This window comes from Marmota marmota, unplaced genomic scaffold (assembly GCF_001458135.2).
Source record: "Marmota marmota marmota unplaced genomic scaffold, marMar, whole genome shotgun sequence".
Taxonomy (NCBI): Eukaryota; Metazoa; Chordata; class Mammalia; order Rodentia; family Sciuridae; genus Marmota; species Marmota marmota.
The window spans coordinates 59,300,668-59,314,479 of record NW_025999968.1 but is presented as its reverse complement, the minus strand read 5'-3'; the positions used below and the strand labels follow the sequence as shown (position 1 = coordinate 59,314,479).

The following is a 13,812-nucleotide window of genomic DNA, read 5'->3' as shown; positions in this document are numbered from 1 at the left end:
CAAAAGTTAACTCAAAATGGATCAAGGAGCTTGATATCAAATCAGAGACGCGCCGTCTGATAGAAGAAAAAGTTGGCTACGATCTACAGTCGGTGGGGTCGGGCTCCAAATTCCTCAATAGGACACCCATAGCACAAAAGTTAATAACTAGAATCAACAAATGGGACTTACTCAAACTAAAAAGTTTTTGCTCATCAAAAGAAACAATAAGAGAGGTAAATAGGGAGCCTACACCCTGGGAACAAATCTTTACTCCTCACACTTCAGATAGAGCCCTAATATCCAGAGTATACAAAGAACTCAAAAAATTAGACGGTTGGTCTTGATTGATACTATTGTAAACACGTGCCCGCCGGCCGGCAGAGTAAATGAACTGTTTTTTCTCTCCGGAATCCTTTTTGTTATGCTTTTCTTTTTTTTTATTTGTTCCTTTTGGATGTAAACGACACTATAGTACATGTTGACATATTATGCACACATGGAGTACAACTTATTATAATTAGGAGCCCATTCTTTTGGTTGAATATGATGTGGAGTTACACTGGTCACGTGTTCATATGCGAACACAGAATGTTATGTCCCATTCATTCCACTGTCTTATTCCCATCCCCCTTCCCTTCCCTTCATCCCCCTTTGTCTAATCCAATGAACTTCTGTTCTTCCCTCCCCATCGGCCCTTGTTGTGTGTTAGCATCCATATGAGAGAACATTCAACCTTTGGTTTTTTGGTGTTGGCTTATTTCACTTAGCATGATTGTCTCCAGTTCCATCCATTTACCAGCAAATGCCATCATTTCATTCTTCTTTACAGTTGAGTAACATTCCATTGTGTATATATACACCGCGTATTCTTAATCCATTCATCTGTTGAAGAGCACCTAGGTTGGTTCCATAGCTTAGCTATAATGAATTGAGCTGTTATAAATCTTGATATGGCTGCATCACTGTAGTATGCTGATTTTAAGTCCTTTGTGTATATATCAAGGAGTGGAATAACTGGGCCAAATGGTAGTTTCATTCCAGGTTTTCTGAGGAATTTCCATACTGCTTTCCAGAGTGGTTGCACCAATTTGCAGTCCCACCAGCAATGTAGGAGTGTTCCCCTTTCCCCACAGCCTCACCAACATTTATTATTACTTGTATTCTTAATAATTGCCATTATGACTGGAGTGAGATGGAATATCAGTGTAGTTTTCATTTGCATTTCTCTAATTGCCAGAGAAGCTGAACATTTTTTCATATATCTGTTGACCATTCCTATTTCTTCTTCTGTGAAGTGTCTGTTCAGTTCCTTTGCCCATTTATTGATTGGTTATTTGGTTTTCTGGAGTTCAGTTTTTTGAGTTCTTTGTGTGTCCTGGAGATTAGTGCTGTATCTGAGGTGCAGGTGGTGAATATTTTCTCCCATTCTGTAGGCTCTCTGTTCATGTTCTTATTTTCTTGGCTGCAAAGAACTTTTTAGTTTGATGCCATCCCATTTGTTGATTCTGGATCTGACTTCTTGTGCTTTAGGAGTCTTATTGAGGAAGTCTGTTCCTGAGCTTATGTGATGGAGAGTTGAGCCTACTTTTTCTTCTAGTATGAACAGGGTCTCTAGTGTAACGCCAGGGTTCTTGATCCACTTTTGAGTTGAGTTTTGTGAAGGATGAGTTATAGGGGTTCAATTTCAATCTACGACATATGGATTTCCAGTTTTCCCAGCACCATTTGTTAAAGAGGCAATCTTTTCTACAATGTATGTTTGTGGTGCCTTTGTGCAGTATGATATCACTCACTGTATTTACGTGGGTTTGTCTCTGTGTCTTCTATTCTGTACCATTGGTCTATGTGTCTGTTTGGTGCCAGGATTATGCCATTTTTGTTACTATAGCTGTGTAGTATAATTTAAGGTCTGGTATTGTGATGCCTTCTGTGTTACTTTTCTCACTAAGGATTGCTTTGGCTATTCTGGGCCTCTTATTTTTCCAAATGAACTTCATGATCACTTTTTCTATTTCTATGAAGAATGTCATTGGGATTTTAATAGGAATTGCATTAAATCTATATAGCACTAATGGTAATGTGTGCATTTTGACAATATTAATTCTGCCTAAGAACATGGGAGATCTTTCCATCTTCTAAGGACTTCTTCCATTTCTTTCTTTAGTGTTCTGTAGTTTTCATTGTAGCGGTCTTTCACTTCTTTTGTTAGATTGATTCCCAAATATATATATTTGAGGCTATTATGAATGGGATAGTTTTCCTATTTTCTTTTTCAGTTGATTCATCAGTTGAGAACACAATTGATTTATGGGTGTTAATTTTATATCCTGCTACTTTGGTGGAATCATTCATGAGTTCTAGAGTTTTCTGGTGGAGATTTTTGGGTCTTTTAAATCTCTGCTGAGTTCTGTTTCCCATTTTCTGATTGGGTTGTTTTGTTTGGGTGTTGAGTTTGTGAGTCCTTCATTGTGTACTGTAGTGAAATGGGCAATCAGTGTTCAGAGAAGGGCCCCACACAACAGCCAAGGTCCAGCCTGGGGCCACCAACAGACGACTGGATCAAGAAAGTGTGATACGTGCACCCAGTGGAGTTGGACTCAGCCACAAGGAAGAAGGAAATGATGGCATTTGTTGGTGAATGGATGGACCTGGAGGACATCATGCCAAGGGAAATAGCCGACTGAAAAGTTAAAGGTCAAATGTTTTCTCTCCTGCAGAAGCTAGAGAGAAATAAGGAAATGAAGGAAATAGAAAAGGGGAGGGGATTCTATGAAAATAGAAAAGAAATAAGAGAAGCTGAGGAAGGAGACTGAGGGGGAGGGAGGAGGGGTGGAAAAGGGCGGAATCGTGGGCTGAACTTGAACAAATTATGCTATAGACATCTATGACAATACCATGGTGAATTTCCCCTTTATGTAAGTCTATAAAACACAATTAAAAGCCAATAAGTGAGTAGAATGGAGACCCATACAGCAGAGGAAGGGGCCTGGGGGAAGAGGAGGGAGGGAAGGAGGACGCATTGGGGCTGAAATGAAGCAAATCAGTTTGTGTGCACGTATGAAAGTGTCAAAAGTAAACCTGTATTATGTGTAGCTATAATGCAGACATGAAAACATTTCTAAAAGCCACATGAAGTAAGAGAAATCTCTTTGTTGGTAAATTTGACTTGAGTGAGGAAATTCCTTATATTAATTAATTAGGGAATGTGAAGGCAATTCAATAGTATATAGAAAAATTTCCATATACTCAAATTCTCAAGATCTAAAATCTTCAGACCTATGTAAAAACAAAGCAAAAAAGCCATAGCTCCCCAATGAAAAAGCAAACTGTCTTTGGATCAAAGGCGCATTGACCTGATCTATGGTAACCGAAGTGCCGGCTCTTACCTCGGGAGCCAACTCCGCCGCTTGACTGACAGCTGAGATGCTGGCTGTGACGGTTTCACGGATGTCTTACACTCTGTAAATCCACCAAATCAGACTGGCTGTTGAGAAAAGCAACTGAGTCCCAGAAACCCATAAATGAAGAAACTTGCTTTAAGAAAATGTCCCCATAAATGTGTACAATTTCTATGTATTTGGTTAAAGTTTTAAAAATAGCTAAAGGAGTAGGTGTTACTGTTTTGGACCCACAGACTAACCCCAGAGTCAGCCTGGGCATCTGGTCTCCCTGGGAGGTGAGCATGCCCCCTCCCTGTGTGTCTGCTGAGTCCGTCACTGCCACTGGCTGCCATCTCAGCCTCTCCGGCTTCCTGCTGTCAGGACTCCCCTCCTTCACATTTGCTGGTTTTCAAGGACTTGCCGCACCCTGGGCTTCCACCCTGATTCTGTCCCTTCTAGCTCCTGTGCATGTGGACACCCTCTCTAGGCTCCTTTTGGCAGGCTCCACCCACCATACCCTCACCTGCACCTCCCTGAGCCCTGGTGTCCTTCCAAGCCCAACTGGGTTCTGCCTCCTTGGATGGCTTCAGACCGTGTTCATTTGTCACATCCTGGATGCTGCAGCCTACGCCTTCAGTGCCTCTTAGGGCTCAGCAGTCTCTTGAGTGTGTACCTGGTCTCTCCTTCTGGGTCATAAGCACTTACAGGGCACAGAAATCTTTGTATAGCCCTGAGACATCTGGAAACATGGTTTTTACTTAAATGTATGTAAGAATATATGCAGCAGCCCCTCTGTAACTGAGGGATCCAACCAACTGTGCTCAAAAATATTGGGGGAAAAAGCTTCTTTACTGAACATGTATAGGCTTTTTTCTTGTCCTTGTTCCCTAATTGATACAGTGTGACAGTATCTAGCACTTACACAGGGTTAGGCCTTATAAGTAATGCACAGACTTGAAGCACACACAGGATGTGCACAGGTCACAGGCACACAATGCCACTCTATGTAAGGGCCTCAAACCTCACAGATTGGGGCACCCAAGGGGAGTCCTGGAGACCAGGGATCCCTCATAGCTGCTGACCAACCACTGCACCTGGGCACGTACACACATGCAGTCGCTTCTGCTGACGGCCTTGAAGGCTGTGGCTCCTCTGTGACCTGGGGCCTCACCTGATTTATGCAATTGGAAAGGATCTGGCTTACGTCCAACATGCCATCAAAAATCACGCCATCTTCAACTCCAGGACTCTTCTCCTCAGCAGCGCAGAGCCACCTGCAGCCAAGATGACTCAGGCGTCCAGGAAGGAGGCTATCTCCCACGAGGCATTAATGAAGGGTCACCTTCCCTGGACTCATCCCAGGGACATCTGCGCTCTGGGATGCTGCTCCCTTAGAATCAGGCTCCTCCGGGCCAGAGCCATTTTCCTGTTGAATTCGTTCTGTTCCGGGTGCAGCCAGGAGCTCCGTGGGCCTCGTGGGTGGAAGCAGGAAGGTCGGCTCAGTTGGGATCTTTGACACGGGGATGAGGATCAAGCCGAGTTCCATTTCCTTGATGTGAAGATTGAACACCTGAGAAGCCCGTCAAGCCTAGAGACCCAGTTTTATTTAAAGGATAGAACAGAGATAGACTTCTCCAAAGAGACAGGCCCCAGAGCTGGGTGTCCCAGGAAGTGGGGGTGTCCTGCCCTTTTATGGATTTTAGATTTCCTTTGCTCTCATGCCCCCACCTCCCCCATCCTACCTAGTGACTGGTGACCAAAAGATGGGCCAGAAGGTGGAGTGATCAAGAGCAGGGACAAGCCACCAGGGGTACATGCAGGAAGGGAGTGGCCCAGGGGGCATTCCTAAAGCACCCCTTGTAGGAGGAACAGTTCCCTGGAGGCAGGTGACCTTAGCAACCTGAGGAGGAGGGACAAGGGCTCTGGAGGTATTAGCCTGTTGCTCCCTCTTGAATCCGCCCACCCCGTCTTTCTAATGCGGTCCCTTATGGCCTAGACTGTCCTCTAGCTCCCTGGCCTCATCATTGGTGCACACGCAGACACCACAGACCCAGTCTGTCTTCTGGAACATTCTCACCAGCGAGGTGAGTCACTGCAGCCTGGCGGAGAGCAGAGACTGAGGAGTCAGGCTCACCTGCCGCCACTTACACCCGGTGACCTCCTGAGACCAGCCAGGTTCTGGCAGAATCTCGCAGTGGTGGTGGTGAGGGTTGGAGACGCACATGCAGGTGAAGGAAGGGTCTTCTCAGGACAAGCTCCGTGTGGGAGGCCACCTTTATCCATGGTTTCGGGTTCCCATGGTTAATCTTGATCTGACAACAATAACTGGAAAATTTCAGAAACAAACCCACCATCAGTTTTAAATGACTTTAAAAAAAAATAGAATATTGGGATAGTAATTCTATTTCCTTATTCGTTACTGTGAGTCTCCTACTGAACGACATTCATGGATTAGAAGTTTTATCACAGGGGTCCATGTTCAGAAAAGGCGTGGGTTATATAGGATTGGCCCTGTCTGCAGTTTCAGACCTCCATGGGGGATCTTGGAAGATGACCATCTTGAAAAAGGGCAACACTGTATCTGATTCTGCTACTCCTGCACCTCTGACCCTTCATATCCAGCTACATATTGGCTCCCCTACGTGCTATGGGTGCTGATCTCATTCCTGTGTTACCACAAGTCTTTAGTGTATTCTCTCCTTTCCTGTTTAGGCTCCCAAGAAGCATTTGCAAAACGGGATTATCCGTGGCTACCAAATAGGCTACCGCGAGTACAGCACTGGGGGCAACTTCCAGTTCAACATCATCAGTATCGACACCACGGGGGACAGCGAGGTCTACACCCTGGACAACCTGAACAAGTTCACCCAGTACGGCCTGGTGGTGCAGGCCTGCAACCGGGCCGGCACCGGACCCTCTTCTCAGGAAATCATCACCACCACCCTCGAGGATGGTAGGTTCGGGGGCACAGCCCACTGCTTCCCCTCCTGGGTACCTGGCTCCCTGCTGGCTTGGCCGTGACGTGGGCCTCTGGGAGGGAAGCCACCCTAAGCACCTCACCCACTGCGCAGATTCTGTCGCACCCTGGACGGGTCTGCATTGCCACGCCAAAGTGCACCCCCTTCCCAGAATCTTCCTGGTTCATCTCGAGCACAAGAATTGGGCTTCACTGTCACTGCAGGAGCCTGACCAGGATGTGGAAATCTGATTTTTCTAAGAAGTTCTCCCAAATCGATATTAAGAGGGTTTCTTTTTCTTTTATTATTAATGCTTTCTATTTTCAAGCAGTCTGGGACCCCAGGAAACAAGGCTCCCTAGCAGGCTGTTGGAAGCAGCTCTCACAGTGATCGAGCGCCCCCTAGTGACCACAGTGAATTAATTCACCCTGTCACTAGGACACCAAAACAGCCTGAAAGTTCAAATTTCCAGCAATTTCAAACTGGAGCAAGGACCTGGTGTCCGAAGCCACCGTGGTGTTGTTGATGAAGAGATAACATCTGAGGTAGATGGTGGCAAGTCATGGGATCTTTTGAGGCAGGAGGTTCTCACTACATTACCTCTTGTGTAATCAGCCACTGGCTCTTAGATTGAAGGAGGCGAATTATGGTTTGCACCTGTCATTTCTGACAACTTTTAGGGGTGAGAAGTCTTAGATAAGCAGAAACTGAAAGACTAGAGCTTTCTCTTTGTGATCTTTGCAATGGTTGTTCAATGTGCCTTTTGGGTTTTGTCTTGATGCTCATGTTTTTAAATTTAGATGTGAGAGTCAGTGGATATTGTGGGTCCTTTGCATTTAAGGTTTGCCTAAACTCAGTCTTTGAAACGCTGTGAATGTTCTAGCAACCTGTCTCCTATTTCATTGTCTCTCTTTCCTCTGACAAAACATTACAGTATTGAAAAGTGGTCTTGGGACTTTTCTTTCTTCACTAAGAAGATGTTTAGGTATCCACTTTTCCATGGTTTTCAATAGCTTGGCTTCCAATTTATGTGCCAGAAGTTACTAAATATGGAAAGAATGCAGTGTAAAATGTAAACGTAACTTCAGTGAGTACCACGCAAGAGTAACGAGGAAGTAAATCAGACAAGCAGTGGTCTTTGCTTAAGCATTAAGATTAAAAGTGTGCTCAATTTGAGTCTGGGATGGCCTCCTGAAAGTGGAGTAATTAAGTTAGAATCCAGTGTGATGAATACATAAACTCGAGACATTTTACTGAGTGATGATAATATTTGTATAGGGAAGTTGTATGTTTTTCTTTTATTTTGGGGGCTTGAGTGAAAAATTTGTATTATCCTTGAATGTTAGAATATCCACCTATGTTGTTTATTCAGTATTGTTTTGCTCATAAACCATCTGCTATTATTATAAATTCTAATTATTTAATTTCAGTGCCCAGTTACCCCCCTGAAAATGTCCAAGCCATAGCAACATCACCAGAAAGCATCTCAATCTCCTGGTCCACGCTTTCCAAGGACGCCTTGAATGGAATTCTCCAGGGGTTCCGAGTCATCTACTGGGCCAACCTCATGGATGGAGGTAAGGGGACATAACTAGACTGCAGGTGCTGCAGAGAGCATGCAGGGGTATTTTTAAACACCCCTCCCCTTCTCAGGTGGGATTCAGGATGTGGCTGAAACCTTTTCTCTGTGGAAAGTTCTGCTGTCTCTCATCCCACCCTGTGACAGGCACATACAAGCTGGATGAAACATCACAGTCCTTCAAAAACCAATGTGCCATATAGGCCCTTGGGAAAATTAGGCAGGGGCCGGCTTTTCTAATTATGAGTATCTATGTCAAGACTCTGCAGGCAGCATCCGAAGCTTAATCTCTATCTAGAACATTCTATGGGATACGTATTCTGAAAAGTTGGTCACTTCCTATTCCCCAAATAAATTTAGCACAGAAATTATTTAAACTCCTGCCATTGAACTATAAGAGGGCACAGGAAGAATGCTAGAACACCTCGGGAGGAACGTGAGTATTCCCCATGAGGCGTCACTACATCTGGAGCCCGGGGCCTGGAGGTGCGGCTCAGCAGTAGAGCCCTGGCCTAGCAGGTGTGAGGCCCTGGGTTCCATCCCCTGTGCACACCCAGAAAGTCCAGAACCCCCCATTTCTGTCCTTTCTTTCCACCTTCCCCTTCTCTTTTTTTCTTTCTCTGCCTTGTTCCTTCGTGTGTGTGTGTGTGTGTGTGTTCTTTCAAGTTGGGCAAAATTCTCTTGCTTCTTGGAGACAAGAGTAAGAGACAGAGGAAAAGACCCTCTCAGGTGGCAGCAAGATCAGGCGTGTTCAAGGGAAGCCCCAGCCTGTCGTCATGGATGGATCATGGACACGGCAAGTCAGGCCGGGCCACTGATGAGCTATGAGCACAGCCAGGCTACAGCCCTCGATGGGAGAGGCTCCCAGGTCTGCTCACCATCGGCCTCAGTCTTAGGCTGCTGGTCCAGCATCCTCCCTGTCCACTTCCAGCTCCTGCACCCACCACAGCCCCAGGACGCACCCGTGCTCCCCTCTATGTGCCTCCCCTCTGGGTGTGGTCCTCTGGCGGATGCTCTCCTCTGAGTTGGAGCAAGTACAGCCAGCCCTCAAGAGCCTGCCACACCCCTGCTCAAGAGCTGGTCCTGGTCCATTTTACCAATCAAATCCCTGTCCCCACCGTGGTTACAAAGGCACGGGCCTCATGGACTGCAGGAGACTCCACATATACTTCTGATTTCCACTCCTCATGCGTCAGAACTAAGGACCTACCATGTTCACCCAAAGGCAGAGTTACACTGCAATCACTTCTTTTATCATTCCTGCTGGAAATATTTCCAGCACCCAGGGGTGACCTTCCTCCCTGTCTCCACATTTTCATGCCTCACTGTATTTACTAGCGTTCCTGTTAACAGAACTGGAGGACGGGGCTGCATACTGTGAAAGCTTTAAAAACTTTACTATCCAAAAGTGTTTGATTCTTTAAGTAAAGAATGCTTGCAGATACACACAGCTCTTACAGATATTCTACCCACAGAGCTGGGTGATGCCATTCATGCCCAACTTAGAAGTTCTAGGCTTAATCTCCAAGATAAGAAAGAGACCCTCAGAGACAACCTGCTTGTGAGTGGCCACTCCCTACCTGCTACCATGACGAGTGACATCCCTGGAGCAGGCCACTTCCTGCCATTACTGGGTGCCTTGGTACACTGTCCTGAGGCTGTGCACACAGGTTGGCCATCCTTACACCGGCAGTAACTATGTAAAGGACCGTCCCTGCCACACCTGGAGAAAAGGTCGCACACAGCACACACCCATGCACACCATACAGCACCACACATATCACAATCATACACCCAGAAATACCACACAAAACACACAACAAACCACACACTCTACACACCTCACACACTTCACACATACCACATACTTGTACCACATAGATACCACACATAGATGACACAGATACACACCACATATAACACATGCTGCACTCCACACACACCACAACACATGCACAAGACACAACACACACAAAACTGGAGACAGAGATGGTTACTACCACTGTGCTCAACTAGTGATCCAAATACTTTCTAAAATGTGTACAATCATTTTATTCTTTTTAAAGAATATTTTTTAAAGATTTTTTTTAGTTGAAGATGGACACTATGTCTTTATTTCACTTGTTTATTTTTTGAATGTGGTGCTGAGGATTGAACCCAGTGCTGTGGAGCACATGTGCTAAGTAATAGCTCTACCACTGAGCCACAACCATATTCTCAATGTGACCAGATAAAACATAGTTAACATACTGGATAAGTCAAGTAAAATACACAATATTTTGGTGAGAGTTATGAGTTTTTACAAATGCAGTCAGAATATTTAAAACATTTTAAGACCTAATGGAAACAGTTCATGGGAGATGGCTTGGGAAATTTTCCCTTTGGAAAGTCCCCACGTCCACCTGAATCTCAGCCCCTTCTCATCTCTTCTATCTTGAAGACAGCAATGGAGGGCCCTAATTGCAGGTCAGGGCCAGCTGGGCATACGGGTACGTGGGACAGCTCAAAATCATTCCCTCCCCAATTTTGTTTTCTGCCTCAAAACTGAGAATGATGCAGGTATAAATAAATATTAAAAAGTATTTTATTTTCAAAAAGATATTTCATAATGGAATATGATTTCCAGACTTGTTGTGCATGTTTATTTCAGTTTATTTTATTAATTTCCTTAACTCAACACTGCTCTTTAGATTGTGTGTGCTTGTGTGTGCATGTGTGTGCGTGTGCGTGTGTGTGTGTGTGTTTGTGTGTATGTGAATGTGTATGTGTTCTTAAGCCAGCCTATTGGGCTGTGGAAGGCAGAGGATGGAGAGCTGTGCTTAAGCAGAAGGAAAAGAGCAAGCTCTGAAAAGGGCCGCGGGTGCTGGACACCGTGCATGTTTGCTCTGGCCATCTCCTCCCGACATGTGCAGTCAGCAGAGTGTCCTCCCCCCGGGACCAGGGGCACATGTGCGAAATTCAGTTCCGTGCTCAGGCAGTCTCAATCAGGGCTTGAGTGCAATTGTACTCAGGGCTCAGGGTAAATCAGTTCATCAGAGCAACATGACCCCGAGTCATGTTGGTAAACATGGTCAGTAAACATCCAACTACTGACCCTGGCCAGTTTGATTCACTGGCAGATTGAATGCCCTTGTGCAGACCAGGGAGGGGGGGCACAGGCCCTTCCTGCCTCTACCCTGCTCCTTCCCCATCCTGGCACAGCTAGCCCCATTGTGACAAGGATCCTCTATGAGTTAGGCCCCTGCACTCCTTGAAGATGCAAAAGCAGGGGCTCTAAGCTGTCCAAAGACATCGCCAAGGTCTCAGAACCAGCGCCTGGCCCACCACCCTGTGTAGGCCACTTGGACCAGTTGTGAGCATGTGGGTGTGATCTTAGCCACATGCAGATGTTTATAAATCTGAAAAAACTTTGAGGAGTTGTACGTTTAAAGTTTCATATTACATTGGGAGTTTATCCTAATCCAGTGGATCTGTATCAGTTATGTTCAGGAAAATGAAAAGAATGATTGAATGCGGAAAGACCCTCCCTCAGAGGGGAGCATTTCCAATGCATCTGGGCAATAATTATTGGCATTTGCATGCATGACGGCCACCTGCGTGAGCAAACTTTTTTCTCATTTGTAAGCCATCTGCTGAGACTTCCAAATTGTGACCTGTGAAAGCTGGCCCCCTGCTGGTCTCTCCAGAAGACACGTGGCCTCTTCAGGGCTGTCCTCAGCGAGACGCCCTGCCCACAGGACTCGCCCACCATCTGCCCCAGGGCCGCTCATACTGGGTCTGAGCTTCCGTGACCTACTGCCACCCCATTCTCTCCCTGGCATGTGCGTGACAAGCCTTGGCCACCACATGCTTTAGTTAAAATTCCTCCTTGATGGTGCATCCAGTTCCACCTTGATCCTTGGTCCAAAGCATAAACATTTTAAAAGGACATTTCCCGGCCAGCATAATTGAGAAACGGGAGTCCGTTAATGTCTGAACCTCCGCACAGTGCGCTGAGGGAAGGACAGCCAGTAGGAGGAGAACAGGAGGGTGTGTCCAGGGCCTGGCCTTCTTGACACCTCCTCCCTCCTCTCCAGCCTGCTGGTCCTCATTTCACTTCACCAAGAGACCCCAGCTCAGAGGCCGAGATTGTGGACCGTGGACGTGAGTGTGTGACAGCTGACTCCTCAGCCAGGCTCTCAGCACCCTGCCAGGATGCTGGCCCCCTCTCCGCTTCCTGTCTGTCACAGGACTGATTCATGAGGTCGGTCTCAGGGCAGTGCCGACGCCTAAGGAAGTGCATCTGGCACGTGGGCCACCTCTGCTAAGGCAGGGGAGCAAGAGAGCTCTTCCTGCTTTTGAAATGTGCCCAAAGGTGGCCACCAGACAGGAGGATCCCTGGACCCCTCTCACACCGGTCATCTGTGCTAAACAGCCGAGCACGCCCCACCCAGCCACCAGCAGCAGCCACTCCACCCCAGGGCTCCTCTCACCCCACTGCCAGCTGGGCAGGTGGCTCCCCTGTAGACCCAGGGCTGCTCGCCACGCAGGCTCTCGACACATCATTTCCAGCGTTCCCACACTGCCACAGGTGACATGCTGAGGACGGGAACCACATGATGTTCCGTCTTTGAACATCCTTAGCTGGCCCCACTCCAGAGAGCAGGCGGGTTCTGCAGGAGTCCTGACACGCCCCAGCGACACCACGGGAGTTCGCTCCAGGTGAAGAGAGGAGCTTGCTGAGCCACTCGCTCTGACACAGTTTTTTCCCTACTTTAGTATTTGATTTTATTTTTTCAGCTTTTTTGAGGTGTCCCTGACAAATTAAAACTGCACATTCAAGGTGAGCACATGGAAGTCCTGGCAGACGCATGCGCTGTGAGCCGCTCAGCAGGATCAGGCTCAGGAGAGGACCCACCACCTCACACACGTTTCCTATATTTTTCCCCTAAAAGATACAAAGTTTCAGTTATGCAAGATGAACAAGTTCTGGAGATCTATTGTACCACCCAGTGACTACAGTTGCTGCGTCAGCCACGTGGGATCTGTCACTGGGACAGGTGTTAGCTCAGACATTTGAGACAAAGTTAGGCACTTGAAAATCTGTGGATATTAGAACTTTAAAAAATAAAAACAAACACCTTAACTTGCGGGAGCTTTCTAATGAGCAGGAGGGAATCACAGCGTGAACCCGAGCTGTCGGGTTCAAGGGCCACTTGTGGCCAGCAGCTGCCTGGGGCTGCAGAGTGGCACCTGGGCTGCGGCTGACACTGCACTGGGATGGCTCACTCTGAGCTCCAGGTCAGTGTTCTACCTGCTCTTCTGGGCAGTCGGCTGTGAGAGATTTTGCAAACGGCCGTGCACGGTGTCGGTGTCACATGGGGCCTGCATACTGCCCCTCGAGTGCTTTCAGACAGTGGGGACAGTGTGGGAGCACCGATGGCTCCACGATGGGACTGTCTTGTTCTTTTCCTCCAGAACTGGGCGAGATTAAGAACGTCACCACCACGCAGCCGTCCCTGGAGCTGGACGGGCTGGAGAAGTACACCAACTACAGCATCCAGGTGCTGGCCTTCACCCGCGCGGGGGACGGGGTCAGGAGCGAGCAGATCTTCACCAGGACCAAAGAGGACGGTGAGACTGGACGGCAGCAGGCGGAGAGCGCAGCTCCTGGCTGCGTGCCCAGGGACACACTGGGCTCCTGCCAAGTGGCGGCACTCCAGGGCCAAAGCCACCTAGACGCTCTCAGCCTTCCCCACCAGCTGCTCTTGGCTTCACTCAGGGAAATCCTAGCTGCCCTCAGGACACTCTGCAGAGCCACTCAGGCCCCGGCCTCCTGGGCTGCCTGCACTCCAGCTTCCCTTGGAGCCCCTTCTCCGTAACTCTGTAACCTTTCTCCCCTCCTTCCCCCCTATTCCCCCTCCCCCTTCCACTT

At 47.4% G+C, this 13,812-nt stretch overlaps 1 protein-coding gene across 3 annotated transcripts in view; it reads left to right on the top strand.

Moving 5' to 3' along the window:
- Positions 1-13,812, top strand: part of Dscam (DS cell adhesion molecule) — a 655,493-nt gene that overhangs the window by 554,355 nt on the left and 87,326 nt on the right. For 2 of the 3 annotated variants that reach the window (XM_048803693.1, XM_048803694.1), the window contains exons 17-19: positions 6,075-6,315; positions 7,750-7,896; positions 13,356-13,511. In XM_048803693.1, the coding sequence (XP_048659650.1) occupies positions 6,075-6,315; positions 7,750-7,896; positions 13,356-13,511 (544 nt within the window). Of the gene's footprint in view, positions 1-6,074; positions 6,316-7,749; positions 7,897-13,355; positions 13,512-13,812 lie in introns of those variants that run through there. The other variant, XM_048803695.1, reaches the window with a different exon arrangement.